The sequence below is a fragment of the Dendrobates tinctorius genome, unplaced genomic scaffold (assembly GCF_039654945.1).
Source record: "Dendrobates tinctorius isolate UK_male_01 unplaced genomic scaffold, ASM3965494v1 ptg000079l, whole genome shotgun sequence".
Taxonomy (NCBI): domain Eukaryota; kingdom Metazoa; phylum Chordata; class Amphibia; order Anura; family Dendrobatidae; genus Dendrobates; species Dendrobates tinctorius.
The window spans coordinates 18331415-18357220 of record NW_027361747.1 but is presented as its reverse complement, the minus strand read 5'-3'; the positions used below and the strand labels follow the sequence as shown (position 1 = coordinate 18357220).

The following is a 25806-nucleotide window of genomic DNA, read 5'->3' as shown; positions in this document are numbered from 1 at the left end:
TCTGTGTACAGTATACACAGACAGAAAGAAGTCAATCAGTGGTGTGGGCAGGGTTATACAGAGCTCAGCTTTCAGAGAACTGCTAGATCTGCATCAGAGAAAACAGTTATTTTACAAAACTAAAAATAAAAGAGTCTCTGCCCCTAAATCCTGCTGCTTTCAGATGGGGTAGCAAAAACCTGCTGACAGATTCCCTTCAACAGCAGAACATGAGCAACGGATTCACAGTCAGTACACTTTGCAAAGATGGTGGCCACAGTCGGCGCCATTTTGCGGAATTTGTGCAGAGCAATTTAAAAAAAAAAAAAAAAAATCTGTATTCTCCAGATTGCAGAGTTTTGTAAAACTCAATTCCACTGGAATAAATTTGCTCATCTCTAGTTATTAGCAGAGTATGAACAGCAGAGCATCAGTGACAACTGCTGAAATAAAGTATAAACCCTTCTCCCCCATCCGGATCATTCAGTCTCCAGCACAGAGTGTGATTTCTGCTCCAAGCAGAGAGATCTCACAATAATCTTGGAGATCTTGCTGTTCAGGGAAAACAGGATTTTTGGTTGCTTACCGTAAAATCTGTTTCTCGGAGCCTTCATTGGGGGACACAGAAACCATGGGTGTATGCTGCTGCCACTAGGAGGCTGACACTATGCACAGAAAAAGGTTAGCTCCTCCTCCACAGTATACACCCCACCGACCGGCACTAATTTCCTCAGTTAGTGAGAAAGCAGTAGGAGAAGTAACAAAACAGAATGAAAACAGACAACTCAACTGTAATCAACAAACAACCTAAGAACAGGAGTTGCAGAATATGGGAGGGTGCTGTGTCCCCCAATGAAGGCTCCGAGAAACAGATTTTACGGTAAGCAACCAAAAATCCTGTTTTCTCCATCGCTTCATTGGGGGACACAGAAACCATGGGACGTCCCAAAGCAGTCCCTGGGGTGGGAAACAAACTTCCATCAGGTCAGCGGACTCACCACCGCCGCCTGCAAGATCCTTCTGCCTAGGCTGGCATTCGCCAAAGCATAGGTGTGGACCTTGTAAAATTTGGCAAACGTGTGGATCGAAGACCAGGTTGCCGCTTTGCAGAGCTGCTGCGCAGAAGCTCTGTGGTGCACCGCCCAGGAGGCACCCACTGCCCGGGTAGAGTGAGCTCTAATTCCCGGAAGGGGCACTCGATGCTTGACCCGGTAGGCCTCCAAAATTGACGATCTGATGCAGCGAGCAATGGTAGCCTTGGAGGCCGGTTGACCTTTCCGCGCACCATCTGGAATGATGAAAAGAGAGTGTCTTCCGCAAGGGAGACGTCCTAGCCAGGTAGACCTTCAAGGCCCCAACCAGGTCTAGCTTGTTCAAGGAGCGTTCCAGAGGGTGGATTGGACCCGGACAAAAGGACGGGAGAACAATGTCCTCATTTAGGTGAAAAGTGGACACCACCTTAGGAAGGAAGGCGGGGGCCGCAGGACCACCTTGTCCTGATGGAGCACCAGGAAAGGAGGGCGTAAGAAAGGGCCACCATTTCCGACACGCGCCGGATGAAGGTGATGGCCACCAGAAAGTCCACTTTCCAGGAGAGAAGGGACAGGGAGACTTCCCTGAGAGGTTCAAAGGGAGACCGTTGAAGAGTCTCCAGAACCAGATTGAGATCCCATGAATCCATGGGAGCGCAGTACGCAGGTGCCGTATGAGCCACTCCCTAAAGAAAGGTTTTGACCTGCGGACGGGAGGTCAACATCTTCTGAAAGAGAATGGAGAGCGCTGAAACCTGACCCTTCAAAGAACTGAGGGCAAGGCCCGCATCTAGGCCTGCCTGGAGGAACGCCAAGATAGAAGGGAGAGAAAAAGACATGGGCGGAACGTCATTGGCCTCGCACCAAGTGAAATAGGCCTTCCATGTACGATAATAAATTCTCAAAGACGATGGTTTTCTAGCCCGGATCATGGTGTGAATAACCCGATCTGAAAAACCTGACCGCTTCAGAACCGCGGTTTCAACAGCCACGCTGTTAAATTAAGTGGCAGAGAATTGGGATGGCAGATTGGACCTTCAGACAGCAGATCCGCTCTGTCTGGAAGCTTCCAGGGGGAATCCGCGAGAAGATTGACGATGTCCGCGAACCAAGCCCTTCTGGGCCAATCCGGAGCGATGAGGATGACTGGTACCCCTCCGCCTTGATTTTCTTCAACAGCTTGGGAAGAAGAAGAAGGGGAGGGAACAGATAAGGGAGCTTGAACTGCGACCAGGGAATGGTCAAAGCATCGGCGCCCACTGCGAGAGGATCTCGGGCCCTGGATACGAACTGTGGGACCTTCCTGTTCAGGCGAGACGCCAGCAGGTCCACGTCCGGAGTCCCCCAACGACGGCAAAGCTGATGAAAGACGTCCGGATGTAAGGACCACTCTCCCGCCGTGAGACCCTCGCGGCCGAGAAAATCGGCAGCCCAGTTGTCCACGCTGAGAATGTGCACTGCGGATATCGTTGGGACCAATACCTCTGCCCAGTGGAGAATCCTGGACACTGCCGCTAGAGCCAAGGAGCTCAGTGTCCCCCCTTGGTGGTTGACATATGCCACCGCTGTGGCATTGTCTGTCTGAATCCGGACCGGCAGACCCCTGAGAAGCCTTTCCCAGTGAATGATAAATCGCCCGTATCTCGAGGACGTTGATCGGCAGAGTTGTCTCTTGGGTCGATCACCGACCCTGAACCATCTGATTGCGAAACACAGCTCCCCAGCCGAGAAGGCTGGCATCCGTTGTCACAATCTGCCAGTAAATCGGAAGGAATGACCGGCCCAGGGAGATGAGGGGTGACGTCAGCCACCAATTGAGCGACTGCTTGACCCGGAACGAGAGGCGAATTGGATGATCCAGGGAGAGAACGGACCTGTTCCACCGAGACAGAATGGCCTGTTGAAGCGCTCTCGTGTGAAATTGAGCAAAGGGGATCGCTTCCGTCGTCGCCACCATCTTTCCCAAGACGTTCATGGCTGACCGGAAAGATGGAAGCTTTAGGCTCTGTAGCGATGAAACATCTCGCCGCAGATATCAACTTCTCTTCCGGGAGAAAGACCCTCGATCGACGGGTGTTGGTGAAAAGACGGAGCTTTGATTAGAATGGCGTCGAGGTACGGGAAGAGTACGAGACCTCTGATCCTCAACAGGGCCATCAACGCCGCCATGATCTTTGTAAACACTCTGGGCGCGGTGGCAAGACCGAACGGCAGGGCGACAAACTGGTAGTGGTCCTGATGAATCGCAAAACGCAGAAATATCTGATGCCCGTAAAAGATGGGGACAAGCAGATAGGCATCTTGAAATGTCTATTGAATACATGAATTCCTGCGCCTCCATGGAAGCGATTACTGAACGAAGGGTCTCCATCCTGAAATGACGCAGGCGGACCCTCTTGTTCAGCAGTTTGAGGTCCAGAATGGGCCAAACCGTGCCGCCTTTTTTTCAGCACTACAAACAGGTTTCAGTAAAACCCTGTGAATCGCTCTGTTTCGGGAACGGGCACAATGACCCCGGAACGGAGAAGCGAGTCGATGGGTGCAAAGACGCCCGGAACTAAGGCGGGGTCTTTTGGTGGACGGGACTCGAAGAAGCGATCCCGGGGCCAAGACACGAACTCTATCTTGTATCCTGAGGATACAACTTCCCTGACCCAAGCGACTTCCACCGAGGCAAGCCAGATGTCCCTGAAGAAAAGGAGTCGGCCGCCCAGTTGGAAAGGCGCCTCGGGGCTTTGTAGATAGTCATGCCGAGGTGGACCTTCCAGTTCTGGACCCTCTGCCCTGGGGGAGCGAGATCGCCAGGATGAAGTGGGCATAAAGGAGACCTTCTTCCTATCCTGGCATGCTTGCGGCATTTGTTGGCTGGAAAAAGATTCTGCCGTCGCGACGCGGCGGAAAGACCGAAACTGGCACCCTGGAGGGGGTCTACAAGGCTTGGACTGTGGAAGAGAGCTTGTGCCCCCAGTGGCGTCTTTGATAATCTGGTCCAGCTGGGATCCAAAGAGACGCGCACCCTGAAAGGGCAGATTGGTAAGGGATTTTTAAGACGACAAATCCGCCTGCCAAGCCTTGAGCCAAATTGTACGCCGGATTGCAACTAAGTTGCTGGACGCTTGAGCTGCACAAGAGGCGGCATCCAAGGAGGCCGAGACCAGATAATCCCCGGCATGGGAGATCTGGTTGGCTATCTCGGCCAAACACTCTGGTTGGGCTCCATTAAGAATGCCTTGGCGGAGATCTTCCGCCCAAGCAGCTTTGGCCTTTGCTACCCAAGTGGAGGCAAAGGCTGGGCTTAGCACCGTCGCAGCCGCTTCGAATGCTGACTTTGCTAAGGATTCTATGATCCTGTCGTTAGAATCCTTCAAAGCCGCCACACCTGAAATCGGAAGGACCGTGCTGTTAGATAGTCTGGACACAGGAGCGTCTACAGAGGGAGAAGCCGACCAGTTGTCGGTAAGCTCCTGAGAGAATGGATACAGCACGCCGAGGCGCTTCCCTCTTTGAAAGCGCCTGGACGGATTTTTCCTTTCCTGGTGGGGAGCTTGGCAAACTCAGAATGAGGAGCGAAGACTCCGGAAGGTGTTTATGCCCGTCTGAACGAAACCTCCTGATCTGAGGGTTTCGCAGGGGAGCCTGTGATCTCGAAAGTATGGTTAATCGCTGCAATGAGGTTCTGTACCGTAACCTTCATGTCCGTGGTATGGTCCGAATCCATCTCTAAAATCTCCTCGGATGGCGCATCCGAGAACGCTTCGCCTGACTCAGGTGAGGATGCATGGGAAGGAAACTGCTGGGAAGGACTATGTGGTGAGATGGAGCGAGGGGAGGATTCCGGCAGGAGATCCTGCCTGGGTCTTTTGCGACTCATGGCGGCTGGTTCAGGTGGAACCTCTTGTGACCTGCTGGGTCCTGCAGAGGAGTCCAGGGACAACTTATGAAGAATGGCCACTAGGGACTGAGACACCCTGGTGAGATACGCCACTGATTGAGATAGGGAAGAAGCCCAGTCAGGAATGGGAGATTCGCTCTCACGTGGAGCAATAGGGGGCTCCTGGGCAGCGGGCTGGATGGGGGGAAAGTCACTGAAGCAGTGCCGGAAGGATGGGGGACAGGAAGCAGAGGAGGGTGTCAGTCTGCAGATGCAGAGCTACTCACGGTTCGGTGTCCTGTGGATGCTTTCAGCGAGCGCTGCTGCACAGCTCGTCCATATCTGTAGGGCCACAGAAGGCCTGAGAGCCCGGTAGAAAAAACTCGCGCTTCCTTGTGGAGACGGGAGGGCGGGGTTAACTGCAGCCAAAGGTGGTACCGCCCGCTGCTGAGCGCCGCCTCCAGAGCGCAGACGTGGAGGGAAAGAGCGGAGGGCGGCCTAGAATGGGAGGGAGCGAGCGGTGGGCGGCCTTAGAACGGGCGGGAGAGAAGCCCGTCTAAGGAAAAAGGCGGGGGGCGTGGCCGTGACGCCGAACAAGGCCGCAATAGAAGCCGGGGCCTGGAGTAGATGCGGCTGCCGGCGGGGAGCGCGGGGCGCCGCGGAGGCAACGCTGCACTGCCGCGCGATCACCCCGCAATGGATCCATGCCTGCCGCCCGGCTGTTGAGCCGAAACAAGATACGTGCAGCCGGGGAGGAGGGGGCGCAGAGAGAGGAAAAGGCTGCTGAAAGGAGCCGTGACACCTGGGGATGTCACTAAGGGCGCCCGCTCCGCAAGGTACCCAAGCCTGCAGCATGGCTGGCCAAAATAAGAGAGAGAGGTGTAGCTGGGGAGACGTGGGAGGCTAGGGAGAGGAGTGACACTCCGGGGTCCCATACTTACCTCTCAGCAAAAACCTGTACCTTATGATCCTGTCCTCTTCCATAGAAAGAGGTCTGCGTCTCATCCAGACCGACAGGCTCTGGTGGGCGAGTGGGTGGGAGACGGGGGGGCGAGGACAAGGTGGATCGCCTGACACGCATCCGTGCTCGGGGCTCTTGGTCCTGCCGTGGAGAGCTATGAGGATACGGGGTGGCAGTACACGCCGTACTCATAGTCTCTTTGTGGGAGTATGGATGTGACTGTTCACTCCGTATCCCTCCGAAACCTGCAAGGGAACGACGCACGCTGAGGTAGATATGGGTCTAATGAAAGACCCGTGTCCACCTCCTACTGACACTAAGCTAAACTGAGGAAATTAGTGCCGGTCGGTGGGGTGTATACTGCGGAGGAGGAGCTAACCTTTTTCTGTGCATAGTGTCAGCCTCCTAGTGGCAGCAGTATACACCCATGGTTTCTGTGTCCCCCAATGACGCGATGGAGAAAAGAGATCACCTTCAGTGCTGAGAAATGAAGGAGTCCCGCAAACCATGACAGGAACTTAGGGTTCGGCTGCCGGGCCACAAATTTCCCCAGAAAGTAGACAATCTTCATAACATGAGACAAGTACTTCTGTATGTGTAATATCAGCAATAAGAATAGCAGACGTACTCTGAGGACGCTGTTGCACTTGTGTTCGGTGGTCGAGCGTATCCATCTGCACCATCTACTTCACCCTAAAATAAAAGACAAGTCTGGTTACTCTGGCCAACGCGACTTTTTCTTAACTATCCCCCAATGTTGCCATGTCAGAACCCCTACTTAGGGACCTTCATACACAGTGCATGCTATAGTGGTGCTATAAATACTGCCGCCAGATGTTAGCTAGGAGCCACTGGCTAACACTCCCCTTGAGAATGCACCTAATGCGAAACGCGCTTCGTGGTGTCTGTGGTGGTCCCTATTCTACACATATTGTGGATACGCAGTGACATCTGATTCAGATACTTTTATGTCTGGGTCCCTCCTGACACGCATAAGCACTACACTGTGGATATATATGGGAGGTATTGTAATAGTTACACCTGGATCTGTGGATAATGCGTTTATGGGGCCCATCCTTTTTTTTTTTGCTTGATCCTCTTGTAAAACCCTATTTTTTACAACATATGCTTTTAACTATGTTTAATAAAATAGATATGCGTGCGTACCTTTGGTAGTCACAGGTATTATTGTTGGGGTAGTACACTCCACTAACTTTCTTTGTATATTGATGGAGGAACTTACCGTATTTTTCAGATTATAAGATGCTCTGGATTATAAGACGCAACCCAAATTTTGAGGATTTTTTTTTTTTCATAAAATGGTGGCGCTTTTTATAATCCATGTGTCTTATTGCTTATCGGGGATGGTGGCTGTGGTGAAGCGGAGTCCCAGGGTCGCTGCTGGAGGAGGGAAGAGTGGGGTGATGCTGCAGGCCGCAGGTTGGGATGAGGGTGTGTCTGATGTGCAGTGCTCCGTCTCAGGTGTCCGGTGCTGCGGGTGTCTCCGGCGGTGCTACTAGGGTGTCTGGCACTGTAACATTTCATGAAGGGACAGAGTCCCTCGCAGTTCCGTGGTTTCCTGTGCAGTGGACTCCGGGAAAATGGCCACCAGGGGGCAGTGCATGAAATCGCATCTCCCGAGATCTTGGTGCCGAGATTACCATCTGCGCATGCGCATGCGACACCCCCGGCAGGGAGTTCTGGCCTTTCACAAAACGTCGCCAGCACCAGAGACCCTAGCAGCCGGAAACCCCGTCATCCCAGCCTGCAGCAAGGTACTGGTAAGGTATATACGCATAAGACGCGTCTTATAATGTGTAAGATACGGTATACTGCCATATCCCCAGACAAAGTAGATAACCATATATTGTATACAATCTATGTGCCTTATTTTTCCACTACACCAGCATTTTTTGTGTTTGTGTCATATGTGATTTGCACTGTTGCTTTGCACCTCTGGGGTCCTGGGTTCAATCCCATGAAGGACAACATCTGCAAGGAGTTTGTGTATGTTCTCCCCGTATTTGTGTGGGTTTCCTCCTGGTTCTCCGATTTTCACCCACACTCCAAAGACATACTGATAGGGAATCTAAATTGTGAGTGGGTGTTCACAAATCTATATAAACAAATATATACATGGTATCTAGCTGAAAAGTTTGAATGCCACCGCTGGGTCCACTTGCAATCATGGGAACATGGCTCTCAATTGCTCCTTTAGAGCATCCATTCATTACCACCTATAATGGAAAAGCTGAAGGAGAAGCAGTGATATGCCACCACTTACATGGGAACACACATTAAAGCAAATGTTGTTCCTATCTTCAAAAAGGGGAAGAAGGTGGACCCAGGCAACTATAGGCCGGTGAGTCTGACTTCTATACCAGGAAAGATCTTTGAACAAATTATTAAACAACATGTATGTCAATACCTGGATAAGAATGAAGTGATTAAACAGAGTCAGCATGGGTTTCTAACTAATAAGTCATGTCAGACTAACTTAATTTCCTTCTATGACGGTATCACTGATTGGGTGGATCAAGGAAATGCTGTAGATATAGTATATCTTGACTTCAGCAAAGCATTTGACAAAGTCTCTCATACAATCCTTATTGAAAAAATGACTAAGTATGGAATGGACAAGGCAACTGTTAGGTGGATTCATAACTGGCTTAGTGATCGGACCCAAAGAGTGGTCGTAAATGGCTGCACATCCAGTTGGAAGAATGTCTCAAGTGGGGTACCACAGGGCTCTGTCCTGGGCCCTGTATTGTTCAACATCTTTATCAACGATTTAGATGAAGGAATTGAGGGTAAACTGATTAAATTTGCTGATGACACAAAGCTAGGAGGGATAGCTAATACTAGAGAAGAGAGAGAGAGGATTCAAAAAGATTTAAATAAACTGGAGAAGTGGGCAGCAACTAACAGAATGGTTTTTAACAGGGAGAAATGCAAAGTACTACATCTGGGCAATAAAAATGAAAAAAGCATATATAGAATGGGAGGAATAGGGCTAAGTGACAGCACATGTGAAAAAGACTTGGGTATACTAATAGATCACAGACTGAATATGAGTCAACAGTGTGATGCAGCAGCAAAAAAGGCAAATGCAATTCTAGGATGTATTAACAGAAGCATACAGTCTAGATCACGTGAAGTCATTATTTCCCTCTACTCCTCTTTGGTCAGACCTCATCTGGAATATTGTGTCCAGTTTTGGGCACCACATTTTAAAAAAGACATCAACAAACTGGAGCAAGTTCAGAAAAGAGCGACCAGAATGGTGACCGGTCTGCAAACCCTGTCTTATGAGGAAAGGTTGCAGGATTTGGGAATGTTTAGTTTGCAAAAGAGAAGACTGAGAGGAGACTTAATAGCTGTCTACAAATATCTAAAGGGCTGTCACATTGTAGAAGGATCAACTTTATTCTCATTTGCACAAGGAAAGACTAGAAGCAATGGGATGAAACTGAATGGGAAGAGACACAGATTAGATATTAGAAAAAACTTTTTGACAGTTAGAGTGATCAATGAGTGGAACAGGCTGCCACGAGAAGTGGTGAGTTCTCCTTCAATGGAAGTCTTCAAACAGAGGCTGGACAGACATCTGACTGGGATGATTTAGCGAATCCTGCTTTGAGCAGGGGGTTGGACCAGATGGCCCAGGAGGTCCCTTCCAACTCTACGATTCTATGATTCTATGATTCTATGAAGCAAAATTTGAGGAACAGGTATAAGGGAATTAAATAAGATCATTTTCTTGAAGTGTTAAAGAACTTTAGCAATTTTTCCAATGCCACAGATTTGACACGGTGGCTGTGGTCAACTCTTACACCCATTTTCCTGCCATTTTAAGCGTAGGATTCTTCTCGGCCACATTATCATCTTGATAAGGGTTTGTTTAATAATAAATGGTTTCCTTCCCAACCAAGAGAATAAGATGGCGTCCCTCTTCTCCTCTAATCCATTACGTGTACCCGTCAGCTACACTTTCACAGAACCGCAACAGAGGAGTGAATGTAATTATTAATTCATAGTGTCCTCCACGTTCTACTAAAAAACAGGCACTTGTGATTTTGTGGTTAAATCGTCTGTTTGGCTCAACGTAAAAGCCCTGTTTATTTTCCAGTAACAGATACATAATGTCTGATTTTTTCGCCCCCCCAAAGACAATAAATGCCTTTGATTGTTATATGAATGTGTATTTATCATAAAGGCTGGCAATTAGAAAAAACTAACTGATAGCAATTCCCATAGAACATTAGCGACTTTTTAGAATAATAATTCTCAACACTGGCATTCAGGAAAAAAGCATTTGATATTTTCTGCAACAGTATTGTATACTTCTGCATGTAATCATTATTATATTATAATATTATTACAAGCTCCTACGACGTCTGATAGTAAAGGGAACCTGTTACCTCGTTTTGCCACTAGAAGATGCGGCCACTGCCTTTCGAGGCTTATCTACAGCATTCTGTAATGCTGTATATAAGCCCCCGGTCTGACCTGAAAGAGAAGAAAAACAAGTTTTATTATAGTCACCCGGAGCTGGTCAGGTCCGATGGGTGTCGCAGGTCAGGGTCCAGCGCCTCCCATCTTCATGCGATGTCGTCATCTTCCTTGCTTCGTGCCACGCTCCTGCGCAGGCGTACTGATCTGCCCTGTTGAGGGCAGAGCAAAGTTCTGCAATGCGCAGGCGCTGGGCCTCTCTGATCTTTCCCGGCGCTTGCGTACTGCAACACTTGGCTCTGCCCTCAACAGGGCAGATCAGTACGCCTGCGCAGGGGCGCAGCACGAGGCAAGCAGGATGACAACATTGCATGAAGATGGGAGGCGCCTGATCCGGGACCTGCGACACCCATCGGACCGGACCGCCCGCGGGTGAGTATAATAAAACTTGTTTTTCCTCTCTTTCAGGTCGGACCGGGGGCTTATATACAGCATTACAGAATGTTGTAGATAAGCCTCGAAAGGCAGTGGCCGCAACATATAGCTACAAAACAAGGTGACAGATTCCCTTTAACATAAAAAGTGACAGTAGATGAAGTGTTATTTTCTCCCATCAAAGAAAAACTGATCAAGAATAATGATCAAACAAGGACTAACTTTCTTGTAATGTGTGACTGAACCCTCATTGGAACGAAGGAAGCACAAGATCTCCTGAGATTCTCTTCTCTGCGAATACAAACTGTGGGCAGGCTGCGGCTTCTAGACAGCATCTGATTGTTACATCTGGTAGGATTTATGGTGGAATTATTACACAGTTTTGTAGAGTCAATGGTCCATAGAATATATGGGATAACTAGAGTTGGTGTGAATGGATTCGGTACATCTTCCAAGGTCGGTAATCTATAGCGGTCAGGCAGGAGCCCCGAGAACAGTCTCCTTCCTCCCACATATGTGGCTCTATGTTTGATTAGCCTGGTTGATGTGAAAAGAAGAGCCACGGATGCCGGGAGGAAGGAGGTGGTTCTCAGGGCTGCCATCCAGCATCCACAGATCAATGATGTGGCCGATGGACCGAGTCCTGAGAGTCAATTAGCACCAACTCTAAAGGGCCTTTTACACATAGCGATATCGCTAGCAATATCGCTAAAGCGTCACCGATTTTGTGATGCAGCAGCGATATCACTAGCGATATCGCTACATGTGACACTCACCTCCGACCGGCTCCCCCGCTGGCTATCAGTGAGCGTGCGAGAACGTCCTGGGCCATTTTCTCGTCGTCGGCTTCCTGCTGGCGCAGATGAGCGAGCCATGGACACGGACGGAAGAAGTCATCATCGCCGCGTCTGACAGGTAAGTATCGACCGCTGCTGCATCGCTAGTGAGATCTGCCTGTATGGCAGCTCAATAGCGACCATTTAGCGATGCACCAGCGATCCTGACCGGGTCATATCGATGTCGGGATCGCTGATGCATCGCTAAATGTAACGGGCCTTTCGGAGAACCTATTTGTTTACTTCTTAAAAAAAAAAAAGTGGTGAAAGGCAAACAATTAGGGGATAATGTTTGAACTTGGCACAACTCCTTTAAGAGATCTTACTAGGTCAATTTTCCAATAATGAAAATGTAAACAAAATACACAGTATACAGTGACATTAATAAATCATTAGATCTATACCATGGGTGTCTGAGGCATGCTCTGATGTTGCGATAGATTAAAGAATTTACTGATGAAGTCTTGCTCTGCTAGACACAGCGGCTCCAGTTCACTTAAGACCTGTTCAAAGATCTGAACAGAAAAAAAAAAAAAAAAATCATCAGCGTCTATAACTCATTAACCACATTAAAACAATTTAAACCCTGTAAAAGCAAATATACAAGTCACAAAGGGAACTAAGTTGTGTAGAAAAAATAAGTGTTATTCCATTAATAGCGTTAGTGAAGACTAGACCAGTAGGGCACGTGGCAGTCATAGAGGGGGCATCCTATGCTGAGGAACCCCTCATGAGCCAAGATAATGAACCATTCCACACAATTGCTCCCGTTCTTGAGCCAGGTGTACCTGCACGGCCATTCATTCATGTAATACCTGGCAGGATGCAGTTCCCCCTGGCAAAATCAGCTGTTTGCCATTGGTGCTCCTTTCAGGACCCTGGAGTATCAGGGGGATGTGTTATGAATCGGTCACCGAGGAGAAGAGCGAAATAGGCTATGCCACCAGAACACCAGAGAGGTTGGTCGCTCAGCGGATTGCAGACCCCTGATCTTAACAACACAACTAGCAGTAGCCGTGGAGCGTTCCTACGTTGCCCTAGACGCCTCGTCACAGCCGGAGGACTAACTAAGCCTAAACACAGAAAGGTGAAATCTAAACTGCCCTGGAGCAGATCCCCAAAGGAATAGACAGCCCCCTAACATATATTGTCGGTGAGACAAGATGAAGCACAAACACAGACAGAAAATAGGCTGAGCAAATGATGGGGCCCACACTGACTAGATAGGACAGGACAGAAAAGGCACTGTCTGCAATCACGCAAAAACCCTAATAAATCCAACACGACTGATATACAAAAATACTGAGGTTTGAACAACCTCGCCCACACTGTATCAGCACTCAGGTGTGAACTGGCGGCTAGCAACCGGCTAATACAGCAGGGGACTGAGCAAACAAACACAAGATACAAAAATACAGAGCAGGAGCCAGCAGCCCCAGGGGGAGCAAGCTGACCCCTGACAGCAAGGCAAAAACAGATGCAAAGGGTTTAGCAAATGACACTTAGCAGGAAAAATGCAGGATCAGGCAGCAGACAGAAATCCTCAGTAAGCAAAGAAAGAGTATCACCAGCAGTCACTGAGAAAACTTTGCTCGCTTATGTAGGCCCAGTCCTCCAATTATCTTCTGCAGCTGTTGGGTTAACATCATGTTGCCCAGCACCACTACCAGCAGTATCCACCAGAGGCAGCCTTGCCTCAAAAGTCAGATCAAGAGAGCTCACAACAGGGATGTATTCTGAAATGGGTTGTCTTTAATACGACTATCCCTTTAATGATACACATGTACCAAGTATACTCAAATCAGACAGGAATTGTAAATTAGGTTTTTCATTCATATTTAATAGTGATTGGTGAGGGCTCGACCCATAGGAGCAACTTCCATCCACAGAGTTATGGAGCACCCTCTTCTCTGTTGTTCCACAGCTCGGTCCCAATTATTTCAACAGGACAGAGATGTAATACCATCTTTAGGACTGGGCATCAATGTGTTATACGCAAGGACCCCATAAATCAGCTGAATAAAGAGGTCACAAGCCTCGTAGGTTTACCATAACTGCGTCACTACTACTGTCCCAGGCATAGAAGCGCAACACTACATACAGCTGTGCCGGTTAGTGGAGTTCAGCCTCAGTTCACACCCACGTACTTTGATGGGGGCTACAAATCATGTAAAGACGCCTCGGAACGAGAAAAAAGAGGCCACGTAACTCCGGCAAGCATTCCAGCCTCTTCATTTTATGGATCAGGAGAGTGTCAGGGCTCAGACACCCAACTGTAAAATGCGGAGAACACTACAGCATATATATAGAACATGCACATTCAGCAGTTCTCCGCAAATGGTGTTTCACTAACACAACCAACCAGTTAACTAAGATCAGAACAAAGCCTGGGTAATAGGATGCCCTTCACAACACCAAAGCACTGCTGGGCATCAGTGATATACTCATTTATTGCCTTAATGTGAAGAATGAAGAACCTGGAGAGGAAGGTAATGAGCAAACTTAGGATCAATTTATACCAGCTCCATCCTATGTAAGGTCAGTGAGGTGCGGTGTCAGTGCCGATCACCACCCGATGTCCGCCTGTACACGTGGTTCATAGACAAAGTAACAACAAGATGTGGGGCTACAGCGATGAGAAGCACCTGTCAGGAATTAAGATTTCTGAATTATTAACCATTTTGGGAGAAAAGGCAGGGAGTTATCTACCAGGAAAGATCCATAGACCCTCATACGTCAGAAGTAGGCCAACTTGGCCCTACGTTCTGTGTTATAAAGAATGTAGGGTTTTTGTCCAGTGGCCATACAGAATAGCGCAGCAGTATGTGCCATGTACGGTGGATTCCTATACCCACCCATATTGGTAGGATTCCCTCACATACAGATCAGATGGATAATTCAACACAATTTTGTGAGCATTAAAATAGACATCTTTTATACAAGTTCTTCTTCCATTAAAATCAGTCGGAAAAAAATCCACCAAAAATGCAAAGGGGTAAGAAGTATTCAGGTAAGAAAAGCCCACAACAGGTACTCTAGCCACACCTGGTGCTCAGTTACCCTACTTCTGCGATGTTGTGCTTGCAAAAAAACAAGGTAGCGCTCAAAGACAAGAGATTAGTAGCAAAAATTTCTATGACCATGTAGGAATATACTCGAAGAGGTAAAATAAAAGGCCACTGATACATCTAAGGATCACAGCTGATACCTTATCAAATTTGGTGCGGTCAGCAACATCCAGGTCTGAGGTGGACATGTTTCCCATATCCAGCAATGATGAGGACTGAGACCTGCGGCTTCCTGAACTCTGGACCGTTAGTTTATTCAGACTGGATGTGGATCCCGTCAGCTTCCCAGAGCTGCCATGAAGACCTGGAACCCAGAAAGAGGGAAGAGATATTATAGGAGAATGGTGACACCAGACAGAGTGGCTAAAGAGCTGTGTCCGTACCATAACACAAAGCTTTTGGCCATAAAACGTCGCCAGTAATTGTGTGGACCTCGTCCACGGAGGGTGGGCTTGGATTTGCCGCTTGCATTTAGCCACACTGCCTGGTTGCATTTGAAATGAAGTTTAACTCCCAAGGTTTATCTGTTACTCGAATGTTAAAAATGTTTAAATTAAAGTCATAAAATTCTTAAATTCAATGTGTTCAAGACACAGGATCCAATGTGGTCATGCCTGATCAATACGGCAACTACTCTATGCAGAATACCTCCCTAATGATACGAGTTATCACTTGACTTTACAGAACAGATCTTAAAGATTAACCGCATTTTTTGTTTTTATTTCATAAATCAATAGTACACATGAAAATGAGAAACTTTGTAATATTATCTTATCAGAGAAATCTGCTTCATTCTCCTCTTGAACTCATCATTCAGTCTCAAAATTCTTACATTATGGGTAAAGTGTGTTGCAGTGAATACAGAGAGAAATAGGAGATGGCAGTTAGTGATTATAAGATTCTATATAGATGTAGAGGGGGAGAAAATCCATCTCTAGCTCCTCCCATCTACATAGACTATTATAAGCACCAACTATCACCTCCCAGCTCAGTAATATCAGTATACACAGAATATAGGTTTTCTCCATTAAATGAGAATTTTGAGAATGAATGATCAGGCCCGGCACAAAAAGAAGCAGATTTCTCCAATAAGATATGACAAATTTGCTATTACTATTGATTTAAGAAAAGAAAGTGACAGTTGCTCTTAAAGGGAATCTGTCACCCTTTTTTTTGGCCTATCAGCTGCCGGCATTGACATCAGGGGCTTATCTACAGCATTCCCTTCCTGTAGTGGCTCCCTGGTCAGTGATCGTTTCGTGATGTTGGTCTACTAGGCATTGCTCCCACCTAGCCAGAATCCTACTCCACACTGATGAGGGGCAACACCCCGAAACAGCTGTCTGTGGATGGATACCTGGCCTTGGTATTTCCCTTGTCATATCTGTAAACTCGTAAAGAGCTGGATATTGACTTAAAGGGCCACTTAATATGGTGGTAATGGTGGTTTCCGAAAGGAGCCACTCCTTGGCTGGGTCCTTCCCTGGAGGAAGATATGGCTAGTCCCGTATTTGAGACTCTTAAATGAGGCTCCACGGACTTTATTTGCATATTCGTATTTCCCAGGGAGCAATGCACCTAGGATTTCACTGATTGAGCGCCTTTGCCGGCTGCCGCAGTGTTTTCTTTGACTGGTTTCCCTGAGGTCAGTGATTGTTTCGTGCTGTTGAGGGCAGAGCAGAGTCCCGTAGTGCGCCTGCGCCGGAGCCACTACAGAAAGGGAAGAAGAGGACGGCATCGTATGAAGATGGGAGGCACCGGACCGCGACACCCATCGGACCGGACCGCGACACCCATCGGACCGGACCGCCCCCTCCGGTGAGTATAATCTAACGTGTTTTTCTTAGCTTTCAGGTTACATCGGAGGCTTATCTACAGCATTACAGAATGCTGTAGATAAGCCCCTGATGTCAATGCCGGCAGCTGATAGGCCAATAAAAGGGTGACAGATTCCCTTTAAACTAGATTTGTCAATTATGACAAAATGTCAGTAAAGGAGCAAACGTTTCCAAACCGTTTCCAGCTTGTAGACTGGTGGTCTTTTATACAAGTTATGTTGCACATTTCCACTGACTTTTTCTGATGTCCACTTAAAGGAATTGTCTAATAAACACCATTTCCCCCCTCACATAATCATAATCAATGGATAAACGTATGAACAGTGGAGGTTTGGCTGCTGAGACAGCCAACAATCCCAAGAAACAGGGTCCTAAGCCCCACAAGTAAAAAGAGTGGTAGCAGGCATGTGCGATCACAGCTCCTTTACTAGGCTATAGGTCGCACATGCTCAGTACTGCACCATTTGGACCTCCTGTTCTCAGAAGCGTGGCCGCTCAAGCAGCCGGACCACTAGTGATAATACATTTATCATTTGTGAGAAGGTGATAACTGTTCATAATGGGATAATACCTTTGTATTTTTTGGGTTTCATATGAAAAGAAGGCGATGATGAGTATTAGAAAAGGGGAACGTGATTCTCCATTAAACTATATACCATCTAGCAGAAGAAGAGTCAGAATAATGGTAAAGATAGATAACTACTTGTGGACATTATGACTGCCCAAGTTCTTTAATGAACCCCATGCAATTCACCAATCATAGAATTACGAAAACGATACATCTATAGGTGCCGCCATTTATCAAGCCATTTGGTAAAAGGATTTCATTACGCAGTAGCCAATGAAAGGCAGCCATGGTATACTCACTTTCTGTCTCCTGTTTCACGGCAGACTCTTTTCGAGGCAGCGTAGCTGGTTTGCATTAAGTTGCAAGCACCAAAGACAAAGATGCATTAGAAAAACAGGCATTTAGCGGAGACCATGCACAAGAGGCGAGTTAGGCTCTACTTGGAAAGAGACGTGCAGAAGACTAGATTAAGCAGATACGGTTATCTTAGGCTGTAAACAGTTACATGGACAAGTCAACGGATAACTGTTAGACACACAACGTCACACTTTATATTAGAGGCACCCAGTCATTCATGTGAGAAGTGGTGATGGGAACTAGATCGCAGGCATGGAAAGGATGTCAGAAGACAAGGATGTGGCTGGATATATCTATAAATGACTGTTTAAAGAACCAATGCAAATTTATTGATCCTGTGGACCCTCCCCATCTTTGTGGCAGTCGCTGCCTTATATTTATTCATTTCAGACCCATATAAAAGGCATCAGACTATAATAACCGAGTACTTTCCTTTCTAGATCAGGAGCCGTTCTAGATAGAATGTGGTGAGTATGTAGTTGGGTAAGAAACAGGTCAACATTATGACTGTAAGACAAGGGAATCTGACTGCAGGTGAACATAGGGTGTATCCATTATGCTTAGTGCACATTAACTTATGGACTCTCTCTTTTACCGTGTTTACTGATTATTCTTGTGGAACCAACACAATCTGTTTTAAAAAGGAGAAAAACGTGTTGTGTGAAGAAAACTCGAGACCATGTAACGCACAGCCACCATATAAATCTCTCCATGTTAAGCCGCACGCTTGCACCATACCTCCGAACTCCGCACATCAGCAAGCAAGGTATTGTATAGCAGGCATAAAATAATCTATCATGTCCTAACATGATAGGGCAAGTATAAGGAAGAACTGCACACAAGCTGCCGGCATCCAGCGTTACCAAGCACATATAGCGCAGGAAACCTTCACAATGCCTGCGGAGTTAGGTAACCTCAACGCAGGACTGATCGCAGCAAGTTTTGGATTGACGAGCAGCAAATCTACTGCTTATTAGCGTACCAGCAAAGCGTATGAGATTTTTAAGAAACCTCATGCACACTGTGCTGAGAAAATCTGCATTAGAAACGGACTAGTCCATTTACACTGCAGATGTTTTTGCCACTGCAGAGGTCTCAAAGAAACATGGACTTTTGTGGTACTCACCGTAAAATCCTTTTCTCTGAGACGCTCATTGGGGGACACAGGACTGTGGGTGTATGCTACTGCCACCAGGAGGCTGACACTAAGTGAATGAAAAAAAAAAAGGTTATCTCCTCCTCCGCAGTATACACCATCGTCCTGGTTGTCGGTGAGACCATTTTGGTGCAAAAGCAGTAGGAGATCCAACAAAACAGACAAAATCAATCCTAATGCATGTATCATGTCTAGAAAACCCACCTACTATAAAAAATACATAATAGCAAACACAAAAAGAGCCAATTGGCTAACAGGGTGGGTGCTGTGTACCCCAATGAGCGTCTCAGAGAAAAGAATTTAACGGTGAGTACCACAAAAATCCATGTTTCTCCTTCACCTCATTGGGGGACACAGGACTGTAAGGACGTCCTCAAGCAGTCCCTGGGTGGGAAGTCGACTCACCGGTCCAAGCTATACGCACCTCCTGTCTAAAGGTGCGCCACCGCTGCTTGGATAATCCTTCTACCCAGGCTTGCATCTGCTGAAGCCTGAGTATGGACATTGTAGCGTTTGGAGAATGTGTGCAGGCTGGACCAGGTTGCCGCCCTACAAACCTGCTCCGCCGATGCCTGGTTCCAAAGAGCCCAAGAGGCGCCCAATGCTCAAGTTGAGTGTGCTCTGATCCCTGCTGGAACAACTGCGCCTCTGATGCGGTAAGATCCCTGAATCGCCAGACGAATCCACCTGGCTATGGTCGATCTTGAGGCAGCAAGTCCCTTCCTGCTGTGACCTTCGGGGACCAAGAACAGCGTGTCTGTCTGACGAAAGAATGCCGTCCTTGACACGTACCTCCTGAGAGCTCTCACCAGATTCAACGTATGAAGAGCCTTTTCAACACGGTGTACCGGTGATGGGCAAAAAGAGGGGAATACAATATCCTCATTAACGTGAAACGAGGAAACGACCTTAGGCAGAAAAGGAGGAGCCGGCCTGAGAACCACCTTATCCTTGTGGAAAATCAGATACAGGGCTCGACAGGATAGAGCCGCCAGCTCTGAGACCCGCCTAATTGACGTTCTGGCCACGAGGAACACCACCTTCCAAGAAAGGTATGCTAAAGAGACATCCTGCAGTGCTTCAAATGGAGCTTCTTGCAGAACACCTAGGACCAGGTTAAGGTCCCAGGCATCCAGAGGGGTCCTATAGGGAGGTACCAAGTGTGAGACCCCCTGCACGAAGGTCTTTACCTGCAGGTTGGTAGCAATCCTGCGCTGGTATAGGACGGATAAGGCCGATAGCCGTCTCCTCAGGGAACTTGGAGCTAGACCTGAGTCTAGGCCAGACTGGAGAATAGATAAAATGTTGGGGATGGAGAACCTCAGTGGAGAATAACTGTGGTACCTACACCATGTGAAGAAAACCTTCCAGATGTGGTGGTAAATATGTGCTAAGGCGGGCTTCCGGGCGCTAACTATTGTAGCAACCACATTCCGGCCAAACCCAGCCTGGGTTAGGATCCAAGATTCAACGGCCAAGCCGTCAAACACAGGGCCCCTGAGTTCTGGTGGTAGATGGGGCCCTGGGAAAGTAGGTCTGGGCGCTCTTGCAGCCGCCAGGGGACGTCGGCGAGCAGCTGCACTAGATCCGCGTACAATGCCTGACGAGCCCAATCTGGGGGAATCAGTATTACTGGGACCCCCTCTGCCTTGACCTTCCCGATGACCTTCGGAAGCAGCGGTAGCAGAGGAAACAGGTACGGGAGGCGGAACTGGTTCCATGGGAGAACTAGCGCATCCACGGCGATTGCCTGTGGGTCCCAGGATCGAGCAACAAACATGGGCACTTTGGCGTTTAATCTGGAGGCCATCAGATCCACATCCGGAGTTCCCCAACGTTGGCAAAGACCTCGTGGTGGAGAGACCACTCCTCGGATGCAAGACCCTGTCAGCTGAGAAAGTCTGCTGCCCAGTTTTCTATGCCCGGAATGTGGGCTGCCGAGATCACCGAGTGGTTTCTCTCGGCCCAGCGGAGGATGTACTCTACTTCATGCATGGCCGCCCTGCTGCGGGTGCCCCCCTGATGGTTTATGCAAGCCACGGCCGTGGCATTGTCCAACTGAATCCGGACGGGACAACCTGCTAGAAGATGGTGGAAATGCTGCAGAGCCAGCCGGATCACTCGTATTTCCAGCAGGTTGATAGGGAGGTGTGATTTCCGAGGCGACCAACGTCCCCTAGGCTGAATGGTGGCGAAAAACCGCTCCCCAGCCGAGGAGACTGGCGTCGGTTGTGACTACCAGCCAATGGTCTGGGGGAAAAGGCTTCCCCTGAAGAAGGGAGGAACTCATCGTCCACCACCTGAGTGGCTTATCTGACCTGCGCGGACAACCGGCATCGGTGGTCGAGAGAAAACGGGTTCTTGTCCCAAGATGCCAAGAGGGAATGCTGCAGGGGACGAAGGTGGAGTTGGGCAAACAGAATTGCTTCCATTGCCGCCACCATTTTCCCTAAGACCCTCATGCAAAAAACGAATGGTGCGGGGAACTGGTTGGAGAAGTGCCTGGACCCCCTACCGGAGGGCTAGGGCCTTGTCCCGAGGGAGAATTACCAACCCTCGGGAGGTGTCGAAGATCATCCCTAAAAAGGAAATCCTCTGAGTTGGAACAGGGGATGATTTCATCAGGTTGACTAACCACCCTAAGTGGGAGAGTGTATCTAGCGTGATGTTGACATTTTTCTTGCATGCTCGAAATGACGGACCTTTCATCAAGAGGTCGTCTAAGTAAGGCAAGACGACTATGTCCCAGGAGTGCAGGATGGCCATGAAGACTGCCATGACCTTTGTGAACACTCTGGGAGCAGTGGCTAGCCCAAAAGACAGGGCTGCAAACTGGTAGTGTAGGCCATTGATAGCGAAGCGCAAAAATTTCTGATGGAGGCAAAATGGGGATGTGCAGGTACGCGTCTTGGATGTCGATAGAGGCCAAATATTCTCCCCGTTCTATGGTAGATATGACCGACCGGATAGACTCCATCCGGAAATGTCTGACCCTGACAAATCTTTTCAGAAGTTTTAGGTCCAGAATAGGCCTGACAGTCCCATCCTTTTTGAGGACCGTGAACAGGTTGGAATAGAACCCCTTTCGTTTTCCAGTACGGGAATAACAACCACATTGGGTTGGAGCAATTCGATCGTCTTGGGGTTGATTGACAAACTCTAACTTGTACCCCAAGGACACCAGCTCTCTTACCCATGTGTCGTGTACAATGTAGAGCCAGACGTGCCGAAACCAGAGTAAGCGACCGCCTACTCTGCTTGTGTCGCTCGGAACTTGCCTTGAGTCATTTGGCTGAAGATCTTTGGGACCTAGGTTCCCTCGATCTGGGCTGGTGGGACCACATTCTCCCCAATGTGTTGACTCTATATGAAATTTGATGATCCCTGTCCTGGTTGGGGCGAACTCAAATGGCAGGGTTGGTCACTGCAGTCCACCCGAGGTTGTGAAAGGACCGAAATCGTGTCTGAAGCTGGTGACGAAAAGGCTGAGGGAGAAAGCTACTCTTGCCCGATGTGGAGTCAGAGATAAGCTGGTCTAGCTTCTCACCGAATAGGCGGCCGCTCTGATAAGGTAAAGAAGCTTAGAATTTTTTGGAGGTTGAATCTGCATGCCAAGTCCTCAACCACAGAGCCCTCCTAATGGAAATCGCATTTGCAGCAGAGAGTGCCGCGCAGCTAGCTGCATCCAAAAATGCATTAATTAAGTAGTCTGCAGCCAAAGCGATCTGATTTGCGATCTCTGCTACCTCCGCTGGCAGGTCCATATCCTGCAAGGCTCTATTTAATGATTCTGACCAAGAAACCATAGCCTTGGCTACCCAAGTTACCGCGAACGAGGGAGAGACTGCTGAACCTGATTCCTCAAACACTGAGCGAGCCAGGCTCTCTATGAGACAGTCAGTGGGATCTTTAATAGAGGAACCATTAGGTATGGATAATAGGGTCTTAGAGGCCAAGCGCGACACGGTTGGATCTATTGTTGGGGTTTCCGCCCACTTTTTATGGAGATCAGGGGCAAATGGGTATCTTGCCTCGAGCGCCTTCTGGCCTGAGAAACGCTTGTCTGGCCGTTCCCTGTGTCGTTTCACTATGTCCTCAAACTCTGGGTGAGTGCCAAATACTCTATGAGGCTGCTTGACCCACTTAAACGACACCTTGTGACCCCAGGGTCTGGTTGACGGCCTCGATGAGACTGTCAACTGTTTCCTGGTATCTCGGGAGTATCTAGGTCAAGGGGCTCGTCTGAGTCATAATCTGAGCTTTGCTCGTTATCGACTACTGGTGAAGGAGAGTGTGAGACAGAGCTCATGGATGCCGAGGCACCAGTCGGACCGGGTGACGCTGTGTGGGTTCATTTCCCCTGCGTCTGCCTAGAGTGAGAGCGGCCCCTGCAGGTCGGAGGCTCCTGTGAGGTGGAGGACCCTTCTAAGACAGGCGAGGCACTGTCCCTGCCCCTATCTGGGGCTTGAATGGACTTGATTGCTCTCGTAAGCGATGCCATGGACTGCGACAGAGATAGAGCCCATTCCGGGGGACTAGGTACACCGCGCTCGGTCGCAGGGTAGGGCTCCTGGGCACTTTCGGAATCGCAGGCTTCACATATTTGTTTGCTTTGTGCATGTGGGAAGGTGGACCGACAGGAGGTGCATGCAGCGTACAAAAACGTGTGCGCCTTAGTCTTTCTGGACATGGTGGCCCTGCTAGGTGGTCTGCAGGGGGCAATAAGCAAGTCGCTTAGCCTCTGGGGAAAAAGGGACAGGCCCTGCCAACAAACGGGGGGTGACACTAACCCCAGTCCTGTGTCCCCTTAGGAGTCCAGGCTGCCGAACAGCTGCTCCCTTTTCAAAAAAAGTGTGCCTCGGCATGTGGGCGGGTCCACGGAAGAGGTGACCGCCGGTGACGTCATGGGGGCGGGTTTCTGCCCGTGGCCTAGCGCCAGCTGAAGCCGGGGACTAAATTTCCGGCGCCCGCGAGGCCCCGGGGGCGGGCCCGTCGGAGGTAGACATGTCGCGGGGGCGGGACTTCCGCCCGCGACCTAGTGCCGGCTGAAGCTGGGGAATAAATTTTCGGTGCCCGCGCCCGGGACCGCCGGAAGTAGGGGCCTGGGCCAGGTATGGCGCTGCCGACCGCCCCAAGCTCTGGAGGCGCCTGCTGGCAGCGTCCGAAGCCCGGGAATGCCAGGAAAAAAGGGCCACCAGCCTAAGCTGCCCCAGGGACCTACAGGAGCCCTCCCAACCCACCTCCTTCCGTGCCTCACCCCTGGAACAGCTGACAGCCTCGGGTTGGGGGGGGGGGAGGGGGGCTGCATAAAAACAAGGACGGTGCAGGCACCCTAACTCCATCTTCCCTCCAAGGGGAGAGGAATCTCCCTCCTCTTTCCACCACTGCAGTCTTAGCATTGGTGGTGCAGCCGGGGCTGCACGGACTGTATTTGTGCCTCTGTACAGCCAAGGGTTTCAATACCTTAGGGTGGTCAGGGCTGAGTCTGGCATCATGTCCCACGTTGCAGGAGAGGATAAGTGGAGGCGACACTCCACGTGCTCGCCCGTTGATGGTTTGGGGAGATCGGACCATTTCAATAGGGTCCGACTCCCCTGTCTCATCTTCATGGAAAGGAAAAAAAAACAAAAAAAGTCTGGGAGAAAAATCAGACGTGTGCTTCCTACGGACACTAAGCATGAACCGGCAACCAGGGTGAGGGTGTATACTGCAGAGGAGGAGCTAACTTATTTTTTCATTCACTTAGTGTCAGCCTCCTGGCGGCAGTAGCATACACCCACAGTCCTGTGTCCCCCAATGAGGCGAAGGAGAAAAATCCACAGTGGTTCAGTCCTGTTTTCACGTACCTCAATTGTCTTAAATAAAGCTTGTCCCGTTGTAGTTTAGGTTGCATTTTTTACCTGTTAATCAGACAGGCCATAAAGTGTATAATAGGTGGCAGTAAAACTTGACCAATTCATCATTACCAAGAACAAGGGGCCTCAAGTCCTAGTTCCAGACCTTGAAGCAGCAGTAGTAGGTGTCTAGCCATCGTTCATGAAGAAAATGGAACCAGCAAAACCATTCTGATGCTTCTGAATCTTCCATGACAGGGTTTATCTAAGTTTCTTTGTTTTTTGTTTTTTTCCCATTTTATTTTAATATGGGCCTAAGAGCTAACACGCAGATAGTTTCTAACTACTCGACTGCTCAGCCCAGTGGGAATCTCTGTCGACACGGAGTGGTCACAGACCGCTCCTGCTGTCAATTCAGTAGCTAGATTCTGCTGATGTCACTTCGACAGAGCAGAGGCTTCTCTTCCTCTCTGCACCATCGACGGGGCGTGACTGCCGACATCATTTCGATTGGCAGCCGGATCCCCGCTGCCTAACTCTGGTGCAGCCAGCTGCCAATCAGCATGATGTTGGCAGTCACGCCTCTTCACCAGAGTGGACGAGAAGAAGAGCTGATCGATTGACTGACTGAGCAGCTGAATCTCCGTCAGTAGAGGTCAATGACCACTCTGTGATGGCCCCCATCAGTTAAAAAAAAAAAAGAAAAAAAAAAGAAAAAAAAATAGCACTGGATAAACCCTTTAATTATTGCCAATATAAAACAGTAAGGGTGATTTAGGGACATTTTAACAGAATGTGGTCCTAACCCTATCCTCTTAGAGTTTCTGTAATTTGCCAAAATAGCTTACCAAATTTCTTTCCTTCCTTGGCGACACCAGTCATCTTGTTTTTAGCCACCTCGAAAAAGTCCCTGATCTCTCTGTCATATAAGCGGACAATATAATCTATGTAGTTCTGAAAAGCAAAATATAAGTTCAGAGACAAGTGTCTGGTAACGCACCCTTGGTCTTAGTATAAAGCAGTAAACATTTCGGAGACAAAGACCGCTAACCCTACAGACCTTGGTAAGTCCCTCGTATCTTGTGTACTCTGTCGTTTTCAGCCACTCCATCAACTTGGCATATCGCAGAAGGTCACGATGAAAAGGATGGTGATTGGGTAGTGTCATCTCTATGGAAAGGGTGGAAGTCTGATCGTGGCCCTTAAAAAAAACAAACATCAAAAAGACACTTTTATACCAAACTTATGGAATATTGTTAAAAAAACAAACAAACAAAAAAAACTAGCTAACCAGAAAAATGTCACTCCAACACAAACATTTGCCATTACAAGAGAATTATGGAATATCCCCAAAGACAAGGTTATATAGGAAACGATAAAAATCACAGAAAGCTTTGACACTAATACTTAACCTTAAAGC

At 48.6% G+C, this 25806-nt stretch overlaps 1 protein-coding gene across 5 annotated transcripts in view; it reads right to left on the bottom strand.

Moving 5' to 3' along the window:
• The window catches only part of EXOC1 (exocyst complex component 1), a 139592-nt gene that overhangs the window by 21353 nt on the left and 92433 nt on the right, over nucleotides 1-25806 (bottom strand). For 3 of the 5 annotated variants that reach the window (XM_073583566.1, XM_073583567.1, XM_073583570.1), the window contains 6 exons: nucleotides 25447-25587; nucleotides 25235-25340; nucleotides 17339-17383; nucleotides 14774-14937; nucleotides 11970-12080; nucleotides 6471-6535 (listed from right to left, as the gene is read on the bottom strand). In XM_073583566.1, coding sequence (XP_073439667.1) covers nucleotides 6471-6535; nucleotides 11970-12080; nucleotides 14774-14937; nucleotides 17339-17383; nucleotides 25235-25340; nucleotides 25447-25587 — 632 coding nt within the window. The remainder of the gene's footprint in view (nucleotides 1-6470; nucleotides 6536-11969; nucleotides 12081-14773; nucleotides 14938-17338; nucleotides 17384-25234; nucleotides 25341-25446; nucleotides 25588-25806) is intronic. The other 2 variants (XM_073583568.1, XM_073583569.1) reach the window with 1 other exon arrangement.